Source organism: Plecotus auritus (genome assembly GCF_963455305.1).
Source record: "Plecotus auritus genome assembly, chromosome: 7".
NCBI lineage: Eukaryota > Metazoa > Chordata > Mammalia > Chiroptera > Vespertilionidae > Plecotus > Plecotus auritus.
The window spans coordinates 24,566,807-24,590,176 of record NC_137774.1 but is presented as its reverse complement, the minus strand read 5'-3'; the positions used below and the strand labels follow the sequence as shown (position 1 = coordinate 24,590,176).

General features: G+C 41.3%; 2 protein-coding genes across 6 annotated transcripts in view; one reads left to right on the top strand and one right to left on the bottom strand.

Moving 5' to 3' along the window:
* The window catches only part of ACACA (acetyl-CoA carboxylase alpha), a 249,999-nt gene that overhangs the window by 7,589 nt on the left and 219,040 nt on the right, over positions 1-23,370 (top strand). The gene's annotated exons all lie outside the window — the stretch shown is intronic.
* LOC308254209 (uncharacterized protein C17orf78) lies at positions 6,224-21,843 on the bottom strand (the record flags this gene model as incomplete). Its single annotated transcript, XM_080680138.1, has 7 exons — positions 6,224-6,298; positions 9,944-10,078; positions 10,536-10,660; positions 12,306-12,461; positions 19,552-19,797; positions 20,509-20,595; positions 21,786-21,843. 7 exons carry the CDS (start codon positions 21,841-21,843, stop codon positions 6,224-6,226), a joined length of 882 nt encoding a protein of 293 aa, XP_080536264.1.

Sequence of the window (23,370 nt, the reverse complement as noted above, 5' to 3'; positions counted from 1 at the left end):
ATGTTGCAGTTCAAGCTTTACAGTGGCAAGCTGGGGAAATGCAGCATAAAGTGCACTCCATCCTAACAGAGGGGAGGCTGGCTTATATAGAAAGAAGTTTTTGTCTCTGTCCCTGATTGGTCCATTTCTATGCAAATGAGGACTCCAAAATCACACAGTTTTGTTCCAAATTGCACTGTTCTGTTTGGCCAGCTCACACAGTCTGGTTGGTTGTTGTGGAGCTGCTCTGATTGGTTGAGGATGTGGCTGCACAGCTCCATTGGACGGGAAGGTCTTAGTCCCATTGGTCCAAATACAATGCCAGGAGTTTCTTTATGAAGTGAGGACAGGAGCACAGTGCAGGAAGCTTGGCAGCTCAGTCTATGGCTTTCCCCTGTCATGCAGCATGTGTGAGAGCCTTCTGTAATCAGTGGCTGTTAGATTCTGGTTATGAATTTGGGCCCAATTAATCACAAGGAGCCTTTGTTGGCAGATATTCTTTCTCCGGGTTTGTACTCTTCAAAATGGCACTGCAGGGTTCTCCTCCCTACTTGGTACTGAAAATAGCCACTGCTCAAACCTCTGTGTATATATTTTCTTATTTTAGACCTTAAAAACCTTTTAAGGAAGGTATTGTTACTCCCATTTTACTGATGTAGAAACTGATGGCCATAGAGGGTAAGCAGGTAGCATAGTAGAGATTCAAACTTCTACCCCCAACCTCTAACCACACTTTATACAATCTTAGAAGGTAACGGATCCCAGCAGAGATATGTAACATTTTTTAAGGAAAATCAAATGGCTCCTGAGAAATACAGAATATTACATTAGTGCCTCCTTATCTGTGGTCTTGCTTTCCATGGTTTCAGTTACCAGTGATCAATCATGGTCTGAACATATTAAATGGAAAATTCCAGAAATAAACAGTTCATGTTTTAAATTGCATGCCGTAATGAAAGCTTGCCCCATGTCCTCTGTCCCTCCTGGGACATGAATCATCCGTTTGTCCAGCTTATCCCAGGTTGGGATGGGGAGGAGAGAGACATCACATTCACATAACTTTTATTACAGTATATTGTTATAATTGTTCTATTTTATTACTATTGTTAACCTCTTACTGTACATAATCTATAAATTAAAATTTGTCATAGGTATGCATGTATAGGAAAAAACATAGTGTTTATATAGGGTTTGGTACTGTCTTCGGTTTCAGGCATCCACTGGGGGGGTCTTGGAACACATCTTACATGGATAAAAGAGACTACTATATTCCTGAATACTAATCCTTTGTGAAACATGTTGCAGTCTACAATGTATTTCTAATGTAATATTCCTTAATATGCAAATATACCCATAAATAAGCAACTGTCAGGCTCTGAACAGCTCTGTGAGTCCCATTGCCTCCAAGAATCTATTTTCATATTGCCTTCTATGGCTACATTTAAAAAGCTATTGACAGGTACATCTAAAAATCCCACAAAACAGAACTAACAACATGATACATGTCAGCAACAATGTAACATTGAAAAAAAATTTCTATCCACAGTTGGTTGAATCTGTGGATGTAGAACCCACAGATTCAGAGCCTACTGTATAGTCAGGAATACAAGATTGTACAACTCAATTAAAAAAAAAAACAAACACTAATCACCCAGTAGAAAAAAAAAGGGAGAGTTTATAAGTGATTGAAAACCTGAAGCAAATAAATATATCGAAAGATGCTCAACTTCACTAGTAAGCACGAAAATGCACATAACAGCCGAGACCGGTTTGGCTCAGTGGATAGAGTGTCGGCCTGCGGACTGAAGGGTCCCAGGTTTGATCCCGGTCAAGGGCATGTACCTTGGTTGCGGGCACATCTCCAGTGGGAGGTGTGCAGGAGGCAGCTGGTCGATGTTTCTCTCTCATCGATGTTTCTGACTCTCTATCCCTCTCCCTTCCTCTCTGTAAAATATCAATAAAATATATTTTTTAAAAAAAGAAAATGCACATAACAACAACAACAATATACTACATGCTTTATAGCCATCAGATTGGCAAAAATTTTAGTCTGAGATTTCCAAGTTAGGGTGTGGAATAATAGAGACTCTCTTTACCGCTGGGGCATTGGAAAACAATATGCGTTTAGCAAAGTTGAATAATGAATTCTACTCCTTGGCATATGTCCTAGACATAAACATGTCTAAGGAAATTTATTGTAGAATAAATAAGTTAAATTGCTATATGATATTATTATGTTGTATAGCTTATGTCTTCAAAGTCAGTGTCTATTCTGTTGAATGTTTGATTCTTCTAGAGGGCAATTAGAACTTTACCCTGTAGTCTGCACTATTTATTCATTTTTGGTGCAGTAAGGAGCAGTAGTGACCTGAATAAATGCTGAAAAGAGTCTTCTGGATATCATCTTATTTTGGGGAGACCATGACACTATATCTCTGAACATATCTTTCTCCATCCTATTTTAAGTTTTAGAAAATAACTTAAAATAGGACATATTTGGCTGTTGTGAATTGGGGCACTTATAGCCATCATTTAGGGCACATATAACTTCTTTCTCATTTATTTTTGCCCACTGCTTTTTTCAGAGGATGAAGTTGGCAACTTCAGCCACTGGGTGGCGCAAATTCACAAGAGTTTGGTGAAAGTTGGTAAATAACAGCTCAAAGTGCACTAGTTGTTACACTGTAGCACGTGAAGCAGGGTTAGGTAGAAGAAAAAAGGCTTTGGGGGCTGAAACTGAAGTATAGACATGGATCTAAATCCTCTGGGAGTGAAAATTAAGGGAAATTTTTAGTATTGGGTGACTGGCAAGTCAGGTCACTGAATAAGGGAAAGAAAAAGAAGGAAAGGAAAAGTGTTAGAATACAGAGCAAGAAGATAAAGATGAGATAAAGAAATATGAGAGAAGCTCAAGCTGGGTGGCTCAGTTGGCTGAAGCATCATTTCGTACACCAAAAGTTGGCAAGTTCGATCCCCAGTCAGTGCATGCAGGAGGCAACTGATTGATGTGTCTCTCTCCCCCTTCCTCTCTTAAGTCAATAAAACATATCTTCGGCTAAAGATTAAAAAATAAAAATTAAAAATAAAACATTTAAAATATCAGAGGGAAAAGCATGTAAGTCTAGAGAGATGAATTCAAGTGTTACCAACAATTACAGGATGGCCTTTCATTGATTTGCATCCACCTAGTTAACCAATAGCAGCTTTGATGTAAAATAAAAGTTACTTCATTTTCTCCTAGAAAGTCAGGTATGATATCCTCAGCTATCCATTTAGTAGTATGATGTTACCAACATTTTCTGAATATCTACTATGAACATAGTGCTTTGTTGGCTACCGAGTAATATAGAGATATACAAATGTAGATGTAGAGAATATACTACAACCTCCAAGGATACAAACTAGGAAGTATACTTAAAAAGATAAATGGCAACTAAAGGCAACATGGGAGCCATTGTATGAACTCTAAAATGAAATCCTTTCTGAGAGTGGGAGGGGAGGTGTGGAGGATCAGAGTGTGTGGGGAGGAGGAGCCATAAGACTGTCAACCTGCAGGACAAAAAAAAAAAAAGAAGAAGAAGGGTTCCTAGCCCCTAGCCATAAGTACATACAGCAAGTCTTCCTTGGAAAATGGCTAGTTCTGGACATACACATAGGAAAAGTGCTCTAGGTCAGAATCTGCTGGGAGGTGTTTAAAGAGGCTCAAAACCAAGATGGGAGTAGGGGAAGGACAATTAGGGCTAGAGCCACCTTTTAAGTCCCTCTGTGATTAGTAACCTCTTGCACTAGCCTGGGTGTACAGAAAAGAAGGGACCCTAATGGCCTAGTCCTCAGTCATGTTGATTTTTTGAGAACACAGGTGTATCTACAAAATGAAGAAATGGCAAAACATACAAAACTGTATATTTTAAGTTTATATTGAATAAGTCATGCTTTAACACACATACACATACAACTATTAATGTCATTCAGCAATACCTTCAAAAGTTTAAATTGGAAATTTCTGTTAATGTGCCTTCTCTGCCCTAAGCAACTTCCTACAATCTTTGCATCTATCAAAAAGTATCGGGGTGGCCGAAACCGGTTTGGCTCAGTGGATAGAGCGTCGGCCTGTGGACTGAAGGGTCCCGGGTTCTATTCCGGTCAAGGGCATGTACCTTGGTTGTGGGCACATCCCCAGTGAGGGGTGTGCAGGAGGCAGCTGATCGATGTTTCTCTCTCATCGATGTTTCTAGCTCTCTATCCCTCTCCCTTCCTCTCTGTAAAATATCAATAAAATATATTTTTTAAAAAAAGTATTGGGCCGAAACCGGTTTGGCTCAGTGGATAGAGCGTCGGCCTGCGGGCTGAAGGGTCCCGGGTTCGATTCCGGTCAAGGGCATGTACCTTGGTTGCGGGCACATCCCCAGTAGGAGGTGTGCAGGAGGCAGCTGATCGATGTTTCTCTCTCATCGATGTTTCTAGCTCTCTATCCCTCTCCCTTCCTCTCTGTAAAATATCAATAAAATATATTTAAAAAAAAAAAAGTATTGGGGTGCCCTGGTTGGTGTGGCTCAGTTGGTTAGGGTTGTGGGTTCATTTCCTGGTCAGGGCACATACCCAGGTTTTGGGTTTATTCCCCAGTCAGGGCATGTCCAGGAGGCAACTCATCAATGTATGTATCTTTTTCATATTGCTCTTTCTCCCTTTCTCTCGCTCTCCCGCCCTCCCTCTTCCCCTTGCTCTCCCTCTCCCTCTCCGTTCCACTCTCTCCAGAATCAATGAAAAACATATCCTCTGGTGAGGATTAAAAAAGTATTTGGGTGATTCCTTAGAAAAGGTGGAATGACTTCCAGTCCTTTCTAAGACTTGACTGGAATATAGCAGAAATATGCTAGCCAAAAAAGAGATGGCAACTTTAAAATGGTATGAAGGGTATGATGTTATTTGTGTAACGTGTCTTTTTATGTATAAGGATATATCCTATCTAATAAAAGACTAATATGCAAATTGACTGTACCTCCACTACACCCACAAGCCACGCCCACCAGCCAATCAGGAGTGAATATGCAAATAAACCCAACCAAGATGGCTACGGCCACAGAGAGAGCAGGAGGGAGGCTTGGGTTTCCCCGGCAATGGAGGAAGCCAAGCTTTCCGCCTGCCCTTGCCCAGGCGTCCACTCAATGCTACAAAGTTTCAATGATAGAAGATAAATAAATCCCAACAGAAATGGCTGCCGCCTCGGAGTGAGCAGAAGGCTTGGATCCGCTCTAGGCTACAAAGTTTCAATTGTAGAAGATAAATAAATCCCAGATTCCAGGCCCTCCGCTTGGGTCGCCGGGCGGTGTGGCTGGCCTGCAAACCACCACAGGCTCCTCGCCCAGGCCACCCCACACGCCCCAAGGGAACCCCTATCCTGATCCGGGATACCCTTCAGGGCAAACCAGCTGGCCCCCACCCGTGCACCAGGCCTCTATCCTATCTAATCCTATCTAATAAAAGAATAATATGCAAAGACCATCACTCCAACACACAAGATGGCTGCCCCCATGTGGTCAAAGATGACTGCCCCCATGTGGACACAAGATGGCCACCACAAGATGGCCAGCAGGCGAGGGCAGTTGGGAGGGACCAGGCCTGCAAGGGAGGGCAGTTGGGGGCGATCAAGCCTGCAGGGGAGGGCAGTTGGGGGGGACCCAGGCCTGCAGGAGAGAGCAGTTGGGGGCAAACAGGCTGGCAGGGGAGCAGTTAGGCATCAATCAGGCTGGCAGGGGAGTGGTTAGGGGGTGATCAGGCTGGCAGGCAGAAGCGGTTAGGGACTATCAGGAAGGCAGGCAGGCGAGCAATTGGGAGCCAGCAGTCCTGGATTGTGAGAAAGATGTCCCAGATTGGAGAGGGTGCAGGCTGGGCTGAGGGACACACCCTCCCCATGCATGAATTTCGTGCACCGGTCTCTAGTCCTATTTAATAAAGACAGAACATGCAAATTGACCGTAACTCTGCAACAAAATATGGCGGTGCCCACAGCCAATAAGGAGGGAATATGCAAATTGACACGACAAGGTGAGAGGCGGAAGGCGGCTCTGGCCAGAGCGAAGGCGGAAAGGTGGCTCCAGCCAGAGTGAGGGCGGTGCCGGCAGCCAGGGGAAGGAAGGCCTGTTCTTGCATGAATTTTCGTGCATCGGGCCTCTAGTCTTGATTAATAACCGGAAGAAGACAGTATAGTATCCATCATGCAGTGTGTGAGATAGAACAGAACTTCTCAGAAGTATGTCTGGTGGATAACAGTGATCCCGGCAGCTTTCTTTGAGTTTGAGTTGGGAGCATTTTGTCCAACCTAGAGATTGAAAGAAAATAGGAAAGATAAAGAAGGATGCAAATGGGTATTTCTTTATATACTGCCAAAAAATAGCTAAGTACAAAACCCTGTATAATTCCAAGTACACATCATTTTGCCTCTTCACTTCCCAGTAATTCTAGGGAAAGTTATTGTGTTTACACAGAGAAAGTATCTGCAAGGTGCACTTAGTATGAAAACTTACAATTTATTGGACCCTATAACCTACCAGCAAAGAGCCCATCTACCCCTTGCTTGACCTATTTGCCTTATATGGAAAAGGCCCTCGGTCTGCAGCCACTTTGGATCCCAGATGCACAACGATTCTACTTCATTCCTTGAATCAGGCCCAAACAGTCTCACTCTGTTGGAAAAGCAGCAGAGACCTAGGTTTAAGTGGACCAAATATTTTTTACTAATCCTTTTCCATTTTCACTACACCTGACTCCATGCCCCATCTGATTGTTTTTTAAAATACCTTTTTAATTGGTTTCAGAGAGAAAGGGAGAGGGATAGAGAGAGTGAAACATCAATGATGAGAGAGAATCATTGATTGGCTGCCTCCTGCACGCCCCCTACTGGGGATAGCACCCACAACCCGAGTATGTGCCCTTGACTGGAACCAAACCTGGGACCCTTTAGTCCACAGGCCGACGTTCCATCCACTGAGCCAAACCAGCCAGGGCCATCTGATTGTTTTTTAAATATATTTTATTGACTTTTTACAGAGAGGAAGGGAGAGGGATAGAGAGTTAGAAACATCGAGAGAGAAACATTGATCAGCTGCCTCCTGCACACTCCCCACTGGGGATGTGCCCGCAACCAAGGTACATGCCCTTGACCGGAATCAAACCTGGGACCCTTGAGTCCGCAGGCCGACGCTCTATCCACTGAGCCAAACCGGTTAGGGCTGATTTTGTATGTACTTTCTAAATGCTAACCTGTTATGAACATAGACTGTAAGCCTCTGGAAGGTGGGAAGAAAGAAGAAAAATTGGCACTTTCAGTAAAATTTTATGGAATAGATGAATAAGCCAGTAAATCCAGTATAGGAATTAAAAGACCTGGACTTTAGCCGAAACCGGTTTGGCTCAGTGGATAGAGCGTCGGCCTGCGGACTGAAGGGTCCCGGGTTCGATTCCGGTCAAGGGCATGTACCTTGGTTGCGGGCACATCCCCAGTGGGAGGTGTGCAGGAGGCAGCTGATCGATGTTTCTCTCTCATCGATGTTTCTAGCTCTCTATCCCTCTCCCTTCCTCTCTGTAAAATATCAATAAAATATATTTAAAAATAAAAAATAAAAAAAAAAGACCTGGACTTTAGTTCTGTTTCTACTACCTGTGTGACCTTGGCAAAGTCACATAACCTCTCTGGGCCTCAGTTTACGTATCAATAAAAATGTATATTTCTGCCCTAGCTACCTCCCATGATTTTTATGTGGCTCAAATAAGGCAATTTGTATAAAATTACTTATTACTATTTTTATTAATTTCTTTATTATTTATCAGCTTATTTTGTTCATGGGAAAAATTCAGAGTTGCTGCTTCATGGTTTCCTGTAATTCTAAACTAAACTTTATAGTCCCCTTCAGACCTGTTTTTTGTAATATTCAGTAGAAATGATAATGTAGATTGGAGTAAAGAACTAAAAATACAACAGATGATAAAATCATACTAATTTACATGAGCTCATCATCCAATATTAGAAGAAACAAAATTATGAAAAATATTAACCTAAACCAGAGATGACAAACAAGTTGGCATTGAGTATCTGATGCAATGTGATAAGAAAGATTCTGTTACCATTCCTAGGTGGAAAGAGTGCTTCGCTTGATTTTTTAAAAATTGAGATATAATTGACATATAACATTGTGTAAGTTTAAGGTGTAAAATGTGTTGATTTGACATATTTATATATTGTAATATGATTACTAATGTAGCTTTAGCTAACATCTCTATCACGGAACATAATTATCTTTTCTTTCTTGTGGTGAGAACATTTAAGATCTAGTCTCTTAGCAATTTTGAAGTACATAATATAGTATTGTTGAATGTACTCACTATTCTATGCATTAGATTTCCAGAACTTATTAATCTTCTAGTTGCAGTATGGTTGATTATTGATGTGTGCAGCCAACATAGAATTAAAGGGCAGCAGCATGTGTGCCATCCTGGACACTATAATCTTTGAGACCCATTCTTAATGCTGTAATTCTACAAAAGTGGGTACCATTTTTAATTTAAGAAGTATTGGAGACCTAGTTTTTTTGTTTTGTAGATGTTGTAGAGAAGGTACCCATCAATTTCTCTTTTTTTTTAAATACATTTTATTGATTTTCTACAGAGAGGAAGGGAGAGGGATAGAGAGCCAGAAACATCGATGAGAGAGAGACATCGATCAGCTGCCTCCTGCACACCCCCTACTGGGGATGTGCCCGCAACCAAGGCACATGCCCTTGACCGGAATCGAATCCGGGACCCCTCAGTCCGCAGGCCGACGCTTTATCCACTGAGCCACACCGGTCAGGGCCCCATCAATTTCTTATATTCAAAGGCTGAATCCACTCTTCATGGGGAAACTGGATTTAAAGCAGCTGTGCTGAACCAGTGGGATAGTGTCCGTTTTAGACACTAAAGGGCAATATAATTTTATAATCCTGTCAGGAAACCCAAGGGTAGGGAGGAAAAAAGCTGTTTTGCCAAAAATCAAACTGTTCAAGTGTAGTGGTTCCTAAACATTGGTGTATGTAAGAGTTACCTAAGGGCAGGGATGGACATATAGTTGTGGTCTCTGAAGCTCTTATAGGTTTGGGGGAGCTTTTCTTAAGAAAAAGAAAACAGCCCAGCAGGAGTGGCTCAGTGATTGAGCTTTAACCCATGAGCCAGGAGGTCACAGTTTGTTTCCCAGTCAGGGCACATGCATGGGTTGTGGGATCCATCCCAGTAAGGGGCATGCTGATAGATGATTCCCTCTAATCATTGATATTTCTATTTCTTTCTTTCTCTCTCTGAAATCAATAAAGCCCTAGACAGTTTGGCTCAGTGGATAGAACACCAGCCCTCAGACTGAAGGGTCTGGGGTTCGACTCTGGTCAAGGGCACGTACCTCGGTTGTAGGCTCCATCCCCTGCCCTGGTCAGGGCACATGTGGGAGGCAACCAATTGATGTGTCTCTCTCACATCAATGTTTCTCTCTTTCTGTCTCTCCCCCTTCCTTCCACTCTCTCTAAAAATCAATGGAAAAAATTTCCTCAGGTGAGGATTAACAACAAAAAATGAAATCAATAAAACATTTTTAAAAAGAAAAATTACATAATTTTCAAAATACAAAATTAGATACAAGGTGCCATGGTTCCTGAAGCTTAAGCATCATTAATTTTACAGTAAATTCACCTCTACATAGGGAGCATGTTAAAAATTCCTGATTTATTCTACTGATTCATTATATCTGGGGCCCAGAAATCAGTATTTTCAGTATGTACCCTACTGTGTATGGCTGGGCTAATGTTAAGGAAACAACATTACAAATACCTACCTATTTCCTGACACATAAAACAATTAACCACATTTGCTTCATAACAGAAGTAGCTTCCTGTCTCCCAGCACTTATATGTTAGCCTCATTTTCTCCAAGCAAATGCACAAACCATAAAGAGAACACTTTCCTTCTCTGGCTGAGAGTGAGGCTGGGATTCAGCTGCCTCAGGTTGTTGGCCTTCCTTCCTTTGCCTTCCCCACAGTCGCCGGCATTGGCATAGTTCTCTGGTTCTTAGGCATTGACACTGATGGGAGAAAAATGACCGGTATTAACTTTAGGTGGCTGGTATGCATTTGATTATCTTCTAAACCTCATGTCGGGCCATTTAAAGAAAATTATCTCTTCTAAAGAAACTATTCTGTCCTATTGGCTCTATCCTCCCTAGAGAATGTACAAGTACAGCAAAGGAAAGGAACTCACATTTAGCAAGGACCTCCTACGTGCCAGGCACCTGTCACACATGATCTCAATTAACCTTCATAACAACCATAAGAAGCAAATATCATTAGTCCCATTTTAAAGATGAGACAACTGAGGTTGGACAGGTCAAGCAACTTTCACAAAGCCACTCAGCTAGTGAGTATGAGTGGTAGGTCTGTCCAAACTCCAAAGTCTATGTTTTTCTTATTATGCCAGCCTGCCTCTGGAAAAGAAGATTTTTATAGATCAAGCCCAAGGACCCAGTACATCAGCAAACTTACAGGACATGGAACTTCAAAAATGAAAAACACTGTAATAGCGATTCCACTGAACAACAGAGTGATAGCAATCAGAAATTTGACCACAATGCTCCATTTCTGCCTCTTCTCTAGATTTTCATCTGTGTCTGAAAGGAGAGAGAGGAGTAGAAGAGGGAGAAAGAGAATTTGAGAGAGGGAAAAGATCAACCCTCTGATTTGAAGGTCTCTTGGCTCACACGACTAAGAGGGGTCCAGCTAGATTCAGAGGCAGGGCCCACTTTCCAGTTCAGACTTACAGTCATGAGTGGGGTGGGCATCATGGGCTCTGCTCTAATCTCAGAGAGTCACCTTCCCGGGGCTTTGGGATTTTTCCATGATCAAGTAGGACCCATTCTTGCACTGCTCTCAGAGAGGAAAAGGGGTGGGAGTGACCGAGGAGTTCTAAACTCTTCTTTCACCAGCAGCCCTCTCAGGGTCTCTACCTAGAAAATCACCCTCCTTTGCTCCTCGTGGCTTTAGTAGGGCATAGGAGGAACAAAGGTGAGTTGGCATTGCTCCTGGGTCATAAGCCAAATTTGGGTACAAATGGCTTATATGCATCTTGTTATTACTAGTCTCATATTTATTTTTCTCCTGGTAGGAACTAGGATGTAACCCAAGCCAGAATCTTACAGAATTTGAGTTCTGGCCAATTTAGGGAAGGTCATTTCCAAAAACTGTGCAGATGAAACATGCACTTGGTTGTTGCCATCATTATAATAATTGCTTAGTGTGTAAATGTCGCCTGTCTATACATGTAGTGGCTGGTATTACCTACCACATGAATACATTTCATTCTGTCCCCAAATCTGGCTGCAAGATTAGCTCATTGGTGTGGAGGTAAAGCACTATTAATACAGTCATATGCCCCTTAACAACCGGGATACATTCTGAGAAATGCATCATTAGGCAATTCCATCATTGAGCAAAAATGAGAGAGTGCACTTACACTAACCTAGATGGTGCAGCCTACTACACACCTAGGCTATATGGTATAGTGTATTGCTCCTGTACAGCATGTTACTGTATTGAATACTGTAGGCAACTGTAGCACATTGGTATTTGTGTATAGAAAAGGTACAGTAAAAATACAGTGTAAAAGATTTAAAAAAATGGTATACCTATACAGGGCACTTACCATGAATGGAGCTTGCACATCTGGAAGTTGCTCTGGGTGAGTCAGTGAGTGAGTGGGTGAGTGAATGTGAAGATCTAGGACATTACTGTACACTACTGTAGACTTGATACAACACTGTACATTTAAGCTACACAAAATTTATAAAACAACCTGAGATTAAATCAAGTACAAGAGAAAAAGGTATAATCAAGAGACAGTAAACACAGGTGTATGAGGCTGCTGCTGGCTTAACACAACATACTGTTTCACAGTAAACTTTTCGTATAAGTAGAAAGAGTACACTCTAAAGCAATTATAAAAAGTGTAGAATAGTAAATACATAAAGCAGTAATAGTCATTTATTATCAAGTATTATGTACTATACTGTATATACAGTAGTTCCATATAGACCAAAATGTTGTTATGCAGCACATGTCTATAGTGTCAAACTACAAACATTTCTGGGACCTTCTTTATAGAGAAACTGATTTTTTCCATAAGAAATGGAGTGGTTTTTCTAATAGAAACTCTGTGTAACTTCTCAACCTCCAGGAAAATCCTAGGAGACCCAGGCTAATGTTGGGGTTAAAAATGTTTTTCTTTCTGTTCTTGTCTCACCCTTACTTATTCTGTACCTTGTTGTTTCAAAGGGGTAGAAAAATCATCAATACTTGTAGTTTTCTCTCCTTCTTTATTCCCTGGAGTTATGGAGGTGGTAGTGGTGGGAAAAGCCTCTAATGAAGTCCTCATTGATGGATAGACCTTACATTGGAAGATCCCTGGTAAAAAAGCTAGAAAAAAAGAAAGAATGAAAGGACAACTGAGAAAACTTTATTCTGCCTTTGATTTTATCTGACAAAAGACCCTAGCTCTACCCAAGATGATACTAAACGTCTCACTGTGGGCCCCATTGACCTGTCCATAGGTTTAGGGTGTAAGCTCCAAATAATGCCAAGAGTAAATGAGAATAGAGATACTAATAAGAGATATGGATTAAAATCCCCAGGAGGCCTTTGACTAATGTAGGATCAGAGTGGAGGAGTAGACCATATCTTATTTGCCTATCATGCTTAAGGCCATAATAATAATAAGGATGGAGGGTGTAACACTGTTCAAAGTTTCCATCTTTTAAAAAGATGGCTCCAAAGTCCAAGGAGGAACATGAAATATTATCATTTGCCTTAATGATTGCTGCAAGTTTGTCTGGTGGAGTGTCTGAGAGGGGATTGGGGAAAGTGAAAGGAGTTGGAAGAAGGAAATACCACCCAGCTACATGCACTCCTCAATTTCATTCATTCTGCAAATAATTAAAAGTGAATACTGTATCTATTATGTGCCAGAGACTACTTCATTACTTTGGATATATCAGTTGGATACATTCTAGCTAGGGGAGGAGTAAAGGGGAGAAAGGGTTGAGGGGAGGAGGAAGAAGCAGACCACAATAAATACAGTAAATTTTATGGTATGTGCTACAAAAAAATAAAGTAGAGGAAGGTGCCCAGCTGGCATGGTTCAGTGGCTGAGCATTGACCTATGAACCAGGAGGTCACTGTTCGGTTCACGGTCAGGGCATATGCCCAGGTTTTGGGCTCCATCCCCAGTGTGGAGCATGCAGGAGATAGCCGATCAATGATGCTCTCTCATCATTGATGTTTCTATCTCACTCTCCCTCTTCCTCTCCCTTCCTATCTTAAATCAATAAAAAAAATATTTTAAAAAAGTAGAGGAAGGTTAAGGGAGCAGTCTAGAGATGCGGTGCAGGTGGGCAGTGGTTTGGCAACATGCAGTGTAGGCTGGCTTCATTGAGAAGGTGAGAATTGAGCCAAGACTTGAAGGAGGTGAGGGGAATAGCCATGCAGATACCTGGAAAGTATAGTAAGTCCTCACTAATGTTGTCGCTAGATTTGGAAACTGTGACTTTAAGGCAAAATGACATATAACAAAAGCAGTTGTCCCATAGGCTAACTGATATAAACAAGAAAATAAGAATTGGGTTCCTCTGGCATATTTCTGGTCACAAAAACATCACCAAATTTCAAAAGACCCCAAACACTTCTAATATTAAACTTTGAAATAAATGTGAACTATACATACATTTAATAAATATTAATAAAAACAAGCAAGATAATTCTTTTCTATGCTGCTTATTCCAGCTCAGGGCTGAGGGTGGCCAGAGCCTATCCCAGCAACTCATGGGGGGACAACCCTGGACAGGGAGCCCTTCCACTGCAGGGCACCCTCACATACACCCACACGGAGACCAGAGCAATGTAGATACTCCAAATCACGTAATATGCACGTCTTTGGGTTGTAAGAGGAAACCAGTGTATGGAGGGAAACCCTTGCAAACTGGGGAGAACATGCAAACTCCACACAGACAGTGGCCCTAGTGGAAATCAATTTTTTTCTCATCAATGTTATAACAAAATGATGTTATTCCAGGACCTGTTGTAGTGACCGAGGCCAGTGGCTGGCAAACAGCGGCTCGCGAGCCACATGCGGCTCTTTGGCCCCTTGAGTGTGGCTCTTCCACAAAATACCACGGCCTGGGCGAGTCTATTTTGAAGAAGTGGTGTTAGAAGAAGTTTAAGTTTAAAAAATCTGGCTCTCAAAAGAAATTTCAATTGTTGTACTGTTGATATTTGGCTCTGTTGACTAATGAGTTTGCTGACCACTGACCTAGGCAGAGGCGAGAGCTAGAGTTTAGGCCCCAAGGCAGAGATGTCTGGCATGTTACAGTTTTAGAGGACAAGCAAAGAGGCCAGTGAGATTGGAGTAGAGTGAGCAAGGGGGCAGGAGTAGGAGATAAGGATCTAAAGGAAATGGGCCCATATCACTGGGGGCCTTGCAGGCTAGTTTAAGGACTTTGGTTTTTATTCTGATTGAAATGGGGATCCAGTCCTGCCCAGTGTGGCTAGGTGGTTGAGCGTTGTCCCATCATCCTGTGCACTGAAAGGTCACCGGGTTGATTCCTGGTCAGGGCACATACCTGGGTAGTGGGTTTGATCCCTGGTTGGGTACTTCGGGGAGGCAACCGATTGATGTTTCTCTCTCTCTTTCCCTCTCCCTGCCTCTCTCTCTCAGGTCAATAGGAACATATTTTAAAAAAAGAAATGGGGATCCATTACAAGGTTTTGAGCAGAGGAATGACATGATGGTTTTGTTTTTAAAGGATCACTGAAATAGACTGTAGCGGGGCAAGGGTAGAAGCAGAGTCACCTGATAGGAGGCTATTGCAGAAATCCAATGAGAGATGATGGTGACTCAGACCAGCTGTGGAAGTGATGAGATGATGTAGACAAATTCCGCCTGTAGTCTGGAATGAACTTCACTTGCCTCCAGAATTGACTTAATCCAATTCAGACAGTGGTTCCTATTCCATTTTGAATGGTCTTTTATCATTGCTTATTAAATTGAGGTCTGTAAGTCCTACTTGATGTTTCTAAATTACTTTCCCATGTCTTGATTAAGTCCATGTGAAAATGATAGTTCCTTACTTCCAAGGCCAGTGGCCACAGTACCAGACATTGTCCATGAAATTACAGGATAAGGACTCATCCTTGATTTCATTTTAATCAGGAAGACAGTGTTGGCAAAGATAGAGACCAAGAGCCACAGTTTCAAAAGAAAACAAAAACAAAAACAAGGAAATTATGTGAAGTGTTTTCAGCATAGTGCCAGTCAGGTCTCTGAAGTGATAACATGTTTTATGAGACAGATGAGCTGAAGATAAGCAAACCTCACTTTGGACAAGTCACCTAAGTTCTCTGAGTTTTGGTCTCCTTGTCTGTAAGATGGTTATAATAAAAGCAGAGGCCCAAAGGACGGAATTCGTGCAAGGGGCCCGGCCCTTGCAGCCCCAGATGGTCATTCTGCTGTTCAGTCTAATTAGCATATTCACTCTTTATTATGTAGGATAGGTCTTGATCTACCTATTTCACAGGGGTGATGTGAAGATGAGAAAGCAGGGATGAAAACACTCTGCACGCTGAGTGATATTATGATTGGAGGAGGAGGAAAAACCTAGAGATCCTCTAAGTAGAACTCTGCCCTCTAACCACAGGGATAATGGTATTTCACAACAGCATGTCTTCCCACCTCCTGGGGTCACTGTTGCAAAGTCTACTTAATAGGCTTCATCTGTCCATGTATTTTCATTTCTGCCTAGTTTCTGAATTAATGCCCATCCATGTTGGCAGTTCATCTCTAGTAGATCTCATCTGCTAGGTAACAGCATTAAGGCGGAGCATATTTGTAAATACAGCTCTCCATTCCCAGTGATGATGGAATTGCAATTAGCTTTTCTTTGGCTAAGGATATTTGGGCATGAATGCCCCACTTTAATGAGAAAAACAAAAATCTAAATTTATGAAATGGATGATTTAGGAGATGATGCTTTGCTTTATTACAAAATAACTTATTTTAAAAAGGGAGCATTAGAGGCATTGTATTTAAATGGAAGTCTCTTTTAGAGCCTATTCTGTAATAATATTAGCAGGTTGAAAGGGCTATTTGAGAAGCCTTATATATTGCTATTGGGTTTGTGCTTCGGATCTAAACCTCAGCTGTACGTATATAGAAATCAGACCATGTAGTCAAACCCCTCTTTTGTACCTATAGAAACTGAGAACTAGAGAAATTAAGTAACTTGTCAAAGGTGATCTTAATATCAGAATAAACATTTGTGTAATATTTCTCCTATCCTCACAGTTTCACATGGGGTAAACAGACCATAGGAATTAGTTCACACCAGTCAAATTCCAAAGAACCTAATCTATATACTAAAATGACATTAAAAAATATTTACATAGGAGAATGTGTCTGTCAAATGGATCAGATATGATGTTTTTCTCGTCTAGATACCCTTTTCTAAACCAACAGGTTCTTGTGAAACCTAATGCATTATTGGAAAGTTTCTTGATTAAATAGATCTGAGGAATAGGAACTAGATGGTGTAAACCTTATCAGAAGTGATAAAGACCTACGAGTCCTCTTTCATCAGAAAGAATTATCAGAATATTTATAATAGAGGATCTTTTCCTTGGCCAAATTCCATAAATATTAACAAATAGTTTCCATCTTACATTTTTCTAGATTACGTGTCAACCCACATCTTCTGATGACCAACTGTGTTGCAGTCCATTCTCATCCTTACAATTTCAGATTCCTACTTTGCTCTGGGAACATTTCCATGAACTGCCTTGTTTCTGGGACATCCTCCTGTGTAGACTGATGTCATCTATAGTGGACATCTCTTTTATGACCTTATAAATTTGACCATGTACCTAATTATTTCTACTCTACTTGGAGTGTGTCACTTCCTGGCACTCAGTGTAAGTTTTAATTCAGAATAGGCAGTTTCAAACTTATAAATGGGGCAATATTTCAAAAGTCCACTCATAAATTGGTTGTCTGCAATTCATCATTGTTCAAGAAATGTATCTTGACTGATGATTAGATCCCCAAACTAACCTGCAAATATCCATTTACTTTCTTTGCACAGCTCAAATAGTACAGGGTATTAGCTTAAACCAGCTATTTTCAACCTTTTCCATCTCATGGCATACAGAAACTACTAAAATTCCAGGGAACACCCCCAAAAAATTGTTTTTTGCTGATCTGACAAAAATAAATAGGTATAATTTTTTATTCAGCCACATTGGATAGCTATTTTTTAATTTAACAATCTAAGATAAACAGGCCAGTGCCCCCGACTAAAAATCAGGTATTGCATGTCTTAAAAATTCTTGCAACACACTCATTGAAAATCGCTGGCTTAAACTTTTCCTCCTCCTCTGGACTCTAAGCTAGCCCAAAGCAAATTGCTGAATTAGGGCAGGTTGATCATTGGCATCTCTCCCCCTTAATCTCCCAGTTTTCCCTGTCCCAAATCTCTAAGAGCTAGTGTCTTAATTGCTCTGAGTCCAACACTGCATAGCATTATATCCAAGAAAGATTCACCCTGTACAAAGTGCTTTAGACTCCAAAATGACTTATGTTCACTATTCCCATCACACTTATCATTGACTCATAGGGTAGGGGTGTCATATGTTAGGAAGAGAACAATCTGGTTGAATTAATTTGCATTAACACTGAATGACTGAAACCCCCCAAATACTGTCAGAGGCTTTTAAGTTTTTAAGAGTTTTTTTGTGGGTTTGTTTTTTTCACACAAAAGTGATCACCATGTGAACATTCATGTCATGTGAGGATTTATAATTTACTATACCTGGGCCACATCCCAAGAACCTATCACTTATTTTCCAATTTCTAGTCCTCTAAACAGATTGTAGTTTTAAAAGTCCCCCCCCCATTATTCTGCTGGTGAACCCCCAGTTTCTCTAAAAGTGTCAAGTTTTATTTAATTTTTTTCCAGCAGTGCAACAGTAGCATCTAGGGAATTTCCTGTATGTAGGGGGAACTGCCAATACTAATGTATAGATCATAAACTAGTTGACAAAAAGAATGGGTGGGAGAAAAAAGGACAGAAGCAGAGAAACTTAAGGCAGAGGTCAAGAGCCATTGCTCAGCAACTGTGGGGGAACAGGAATCCTCAATGTGTGTGGAAGTGAAAAACTGAACAACCACTGTGGAGGGTAACTTAGCAATATCTATCAAACTTTGATACAGCAACCTGCTTGGAATTTATCCTATTGATAAATTGTAGGCACACGAAGAAGAATGTATAAGATCATTGCTTGCAGAATTGTTTGTGTTTGTAAAAGGTTGGAAACAACCAAAATATCCATCCATAGGGAACTAGTGATAGTATAGCCATAAAACGTAATACTGTATAGGAGTTACAAGGAATGAGACATATTCTATATAATAAAAGACTAATATGCAAATTGTCCCCTTGGGCGGGAGTTTGACCAACCTGGAGTTTGACCCTCGCTATGATGTGTGCTGACCAACGGGGCAGTGCGGAACATGGTGGGCATAGCGGTACTAGCAGCAGGCTACAGTGGAGGTGCTGCCAGCCCCCATGGGTCCCGATGAGAGTGGACCGCGGCGGGATGGTGGAGCAGGTAAGTGGGCAGCGCCAGGCCAAGGCAGGGTGCCAGACAGGGCTGCAAGGCTGGGGGAGGGAGCTAGAGCCTGATCTTCACAGGCCACCTCGAGGGACCCCACCCATGTACAAATTTTGTGCACTGGGCCTCTATACATATTGATATGGAACAACCTATACGATACATTGGTAAGTGGGGAAAAAGCAAGATATTAAAAGTGTATATGGCCGAAACCGGTTTGGCTCAGTGGATAGAGCGTCGGCCTGCGGACTAAAGGGTTCTGGGTTCGATTCCGGTCAAGGGCATGTACCTTGGTTGTGGGCGCATCCCCAGTGGGAGGTGTGCAGGAGGCAGCTGATCGATGTTTCTAGCTCTCTATCCCTCTCCCTTCCTCTCTGTAAAATATCAATAAAATATATTTTTAAAAAAAAAGTGTATATGGTATGCTACTATTTATGTGTTTAAAATATATACATCCATACATGCTTAGAATATCTCTGGAAGGAAACTCAATAAGTTGTTAATAGGATTTCCCTCGGGGATAGAGGACTGAGGGAGTAGAACAGGGAGATTTACTTTTCATTGGAAACCTGTGTTGTTTGAATATTTTACTACGTGCATTCAGAGTAAATCAAAATCAAATAACCATTGTGAAAGACGACCCATCAGAAATGAGAACATGTGAAAATTGAAGCATGTCAGGACTAGAAGGGCCCTTAGAGATTAGAAAACTGAGTATCAGAGAGGACATAGATTTGCCAAAGGAGAGGATAATCCATTTCCTTGAGGCATTAGCTGCTACTAAGCTCTACCTGCATTCAGGGTTATAAATAAAAGTCATGCCTACCTTCACCTCATGTTCCAATCTCACCTTTGCCTGTTAGAAGAGATCCATTCTGAAAGTTGGATGTAGGGGTTAGGTGACAGCTTGGGAAAGCAGTGCTGTTTCTGTGGGGAGCAGCAATGATTCTCAGGTTCTTTAGAGTATACTTAACCTTTGGCCTTTTCTCTGAATATGCAAGGCTGACTTTTACTTTGCTCCCAGAGGCAAGGCACTGCAGGGTAGCCACAGTCAGAATTTGGTCGAAGGTGGACCTGTTGTCTTCAGCTTGAGCTTCTGCAAAGAGATAAACCAAAGAGAATAAAGGAAGTTGGCGTATATTTATTGGTTTCAGAGCGGAAGGGAGAGGGAGAGATAGAAACATTAATGATGAAAGAGAATCATCGATCAGCTGCCTCCTGCATGCTCCTCACTGGGAATTGAGCCCCCAGTCCGGGTATGTGCCCTGATGGGGAATCAAACTGTGACCTCCCAGTTCATGGGTCGACACTCAACAACAGAACCACACTGCCTGGACAGGAAGCTGGTTCTTAATCTGAATGGCTGAACTACTTTATTGACTCATTAAACTCCACTGCTGTATTTTTGTGTCTTTTTAGTTGATTTCTTCCTCAGCATGTGCTTATGGTACTTAATATACAAACCTGCCTTTATTCCTTCCTGCCATGGGTCCCATGAACATAGGTGACTGCAGTCAGTTCAGCCCAGAGAAATGCTCATTGATTGTCTTCTTTAATGCAGAGAGGGTTCAGTACTGCCTCCTTCTCTTTCTTCACCCCCTTTTTTGATTTATATAGCCATGCCTTAGCTAATAAGAGTTCATTCAAAAATTGGTTTCCAGAAAGCCTTTTGGAGGAATACATATCTTTAAAATAGGGCACTTGAGATCTGAACTAGGAATGGGAGATACAGGCATCTTTTAAAAGTAAAAATTTTCTGGCAAAGTGATTTTTTTTTTTTTTCAGGAAGAGAGAGCTCATTCCATACCTGGCATTAACACGTCCCTGGTGCTTCTCATACCCATTGAGAAGAGCCCAGGGAGCTGTTCCACTTGACAACGGCTATCTCTGAGTTCTGGAAGTAAAAAAAAAAGGGTCAGGCTTTACTGTTTAGAATTTCAGGCGCTGGAGAGGATGATACAAAATAATGTAGTTCCTTCTCACAAAGCTTGCAATTGGTAATATAAAAATTTCTCCCGCCCTAACCGCTTTTGCTCAGTGGATAGAGCGTCGGCCTGCGGACTGAAGGGTCCCAGGTTCGATTCCAGTCAAGGGCATGTACCTTGGTTGCGGGCACATCCCCAGTAGGAGGTGTGCAGGAGGCAGCTGATCAATGTTTCTCTCTCATTGATGTTTCTAGCTCTCTATCCCTCTCTCTTCCTATCTGTAAAAAATCAATAAAATATATTTAAAAAATAATTTCTCCCAAAGACTTTAAAGTATATACAAGAGGAAGTTAGACTAGTATAAAGAAAATTGAGTACCATTCTATTATCCTTGGGGGTGGGGAGGTAAAATAGAGTTAAATGAAGTGAATGAAAGACTAACCAACCTTTTCCTTTAAACACTGATTATTATCTCTTCGCCTTCCTATTCTTGTTTTAAAACTTTTGAAAGTTTATTAAGCGTAACCTTGAACAAGGTATCTTTCTGAATTCCATGGAACCATAGGTCATAGTTATTTATGCTTTTTGCCATATAACTCACAGGGTGTTGTGAGTTTTCTTTTTTTTCTTCTTTTTTTGTGAGTTTTCTTCATTTGCTAAATTTGCTACAACTGCACATTATACTGCTTGGCCTTAACTCTGGTGAGCTAATTATAGAGATGAAATGTTTAGGACACTTTGAAAATCATGTTTTAAATGAACAGTTATCAAAGAACAGAAAATGGTGCCATTTCACTTCCACACCACCCTTTTCTTAGCTCTCCCCTCCCAAGAGCATCCCCACATATTTGGATGTAACACCTTAAAAAGGAAGACATCTTATGAGGGGCTATGAATTTGTGACAGCACCCTCCAGGAGAGAAAGCCATGTGAAAGGACTCTGATGTTAGTTACATGAACAAGACATTCTTTGAAGACTTCTTACCATGAAACAGACAGCTATCTTTCTGGGTTGAATAAGTTGCAGTCCTGCAAGAGGATGCATAGAAAGCATTGCCGACTGAGTATTGGCTATATCTCTATTTGCCAGAAGAGACCCAAAACACTTTCTAGGCCTCTCTTTGGATTTTCCAGGATATTAGGCTAGAGCAGCACTTACCTTTCTTGTTGGCATCATAGGATGTAATGATTAGGCTGAAGACCAAGATGGTATCCATGTCAGCTTGAGCACATGCTCCTTGCAGAGAGAGTATGCTGCTAATCTGTCACTGTCTCTTATAGCTTTGTCTCTAGGCATTTTCACTGCCCTGGAACCAAGTTTGACCCTGGGAGAGTCTGGTTCCACCCTAATTATCTTGCTCCATTTCCTGAAGACCCAGGAATAGAGCTGATTGGAGAGAGGACCAAATCTGCTTGTTAATGATTGACTCAGAAGGTCTTCCCTGATCACTGCTGCCAACATAAGAAAGGGTAATTACCCAGAGGTTTCCCTAGGAGAAAGGGCATAAACGCCCAGTGATATGCTTTATAAATACTTGCAGGTAGACACGTAGACATTCACAAGCATGCTCACTAAGACAGGCATATAGATTTACATACCAGCATACAGAGAGAAAGAGATTTCAATTAAGGAAAGTGATTTATAGAGTAGAGCAGGGAACTGGGACTGAATAAGTTGGTGAGTTACACTGGAGAAAGCACTGCACTAGGAATTAAGAGAACTGGGTTCTAATACAGGCTGTTATTAACTACGTCCTCTGGAAAAAATTGCTTGATTTCTCCGCATCTCAATTTTTTCCTCTGTAAATATTCTGACCAAATGATCTCTAGTATTCATTCACAGTTACACACATAGACTTACAGCAGCACAGATATACCTATCTAGTTTTGTACATTTTCACACCCCTGAATAGTGAAGTGAGTATAGGTAAACCACCTTCCCATGACTATTGGGCTGAGAGGTTGTGAAGAAGAGCTAAATATCCTAGATGAGAGATACTGCCTGCAGTTTGGGAAGGTTTTCCTAGACAGATAACTGTTGAAGATTTTTCAAAACTTTCATATTTTAATAATACTATATAGACTTTGTGATGGTATAGGTAGATGGATCATAAAGCAGCAATGAGGATGTATTTAGGTCCTTTGCCTAAGCCCAGAGCCTCTGTATTCTCTCTACCCACTGTAAATATACTCCATTGGAGTCAACATAGGTTTGGCTATGTGAAAGAAGGTTCTAGAGGCGAACACTCTGATTGATAATGATGAATAGGGACATTCCATGAGGGAATTCATTAGATCTGAGTCAAATCATGATTTAAATGTTACCCTGTTGCCTGACATTTTAATTCAGGTTGAAATCTGGCTAAATAGAGCATCAAGGGAAGTATTGGAAAACAAAAAGGAAAGAGATATCTGTCACCAAAGGGCAACATGTTGCCTGAAATTGGAAGGAGAAGTGCTGAACATTCAGCCACAGTGCCTGTCATTTAGCAGGTATTTATTGTGGGCCTACTATGTGCCAGACACTATTCTAGCAGTGAGCAAGATCAAGTCTATGTTCACATGAAAAGATGTAAAGCACACAACAAACCTGGTGAAAATAAAATAGTGCAAAGGGCTAATAATGAATGATACACAAATACATATATAAGATAATTAGAGAGCCCTAACCGGTTTGGCTCAGTGGATAGAGTGTCGGCCTGCGGACTAAAAGGTCCCAGGTTCGATTCCGGTCAAGGGCATGT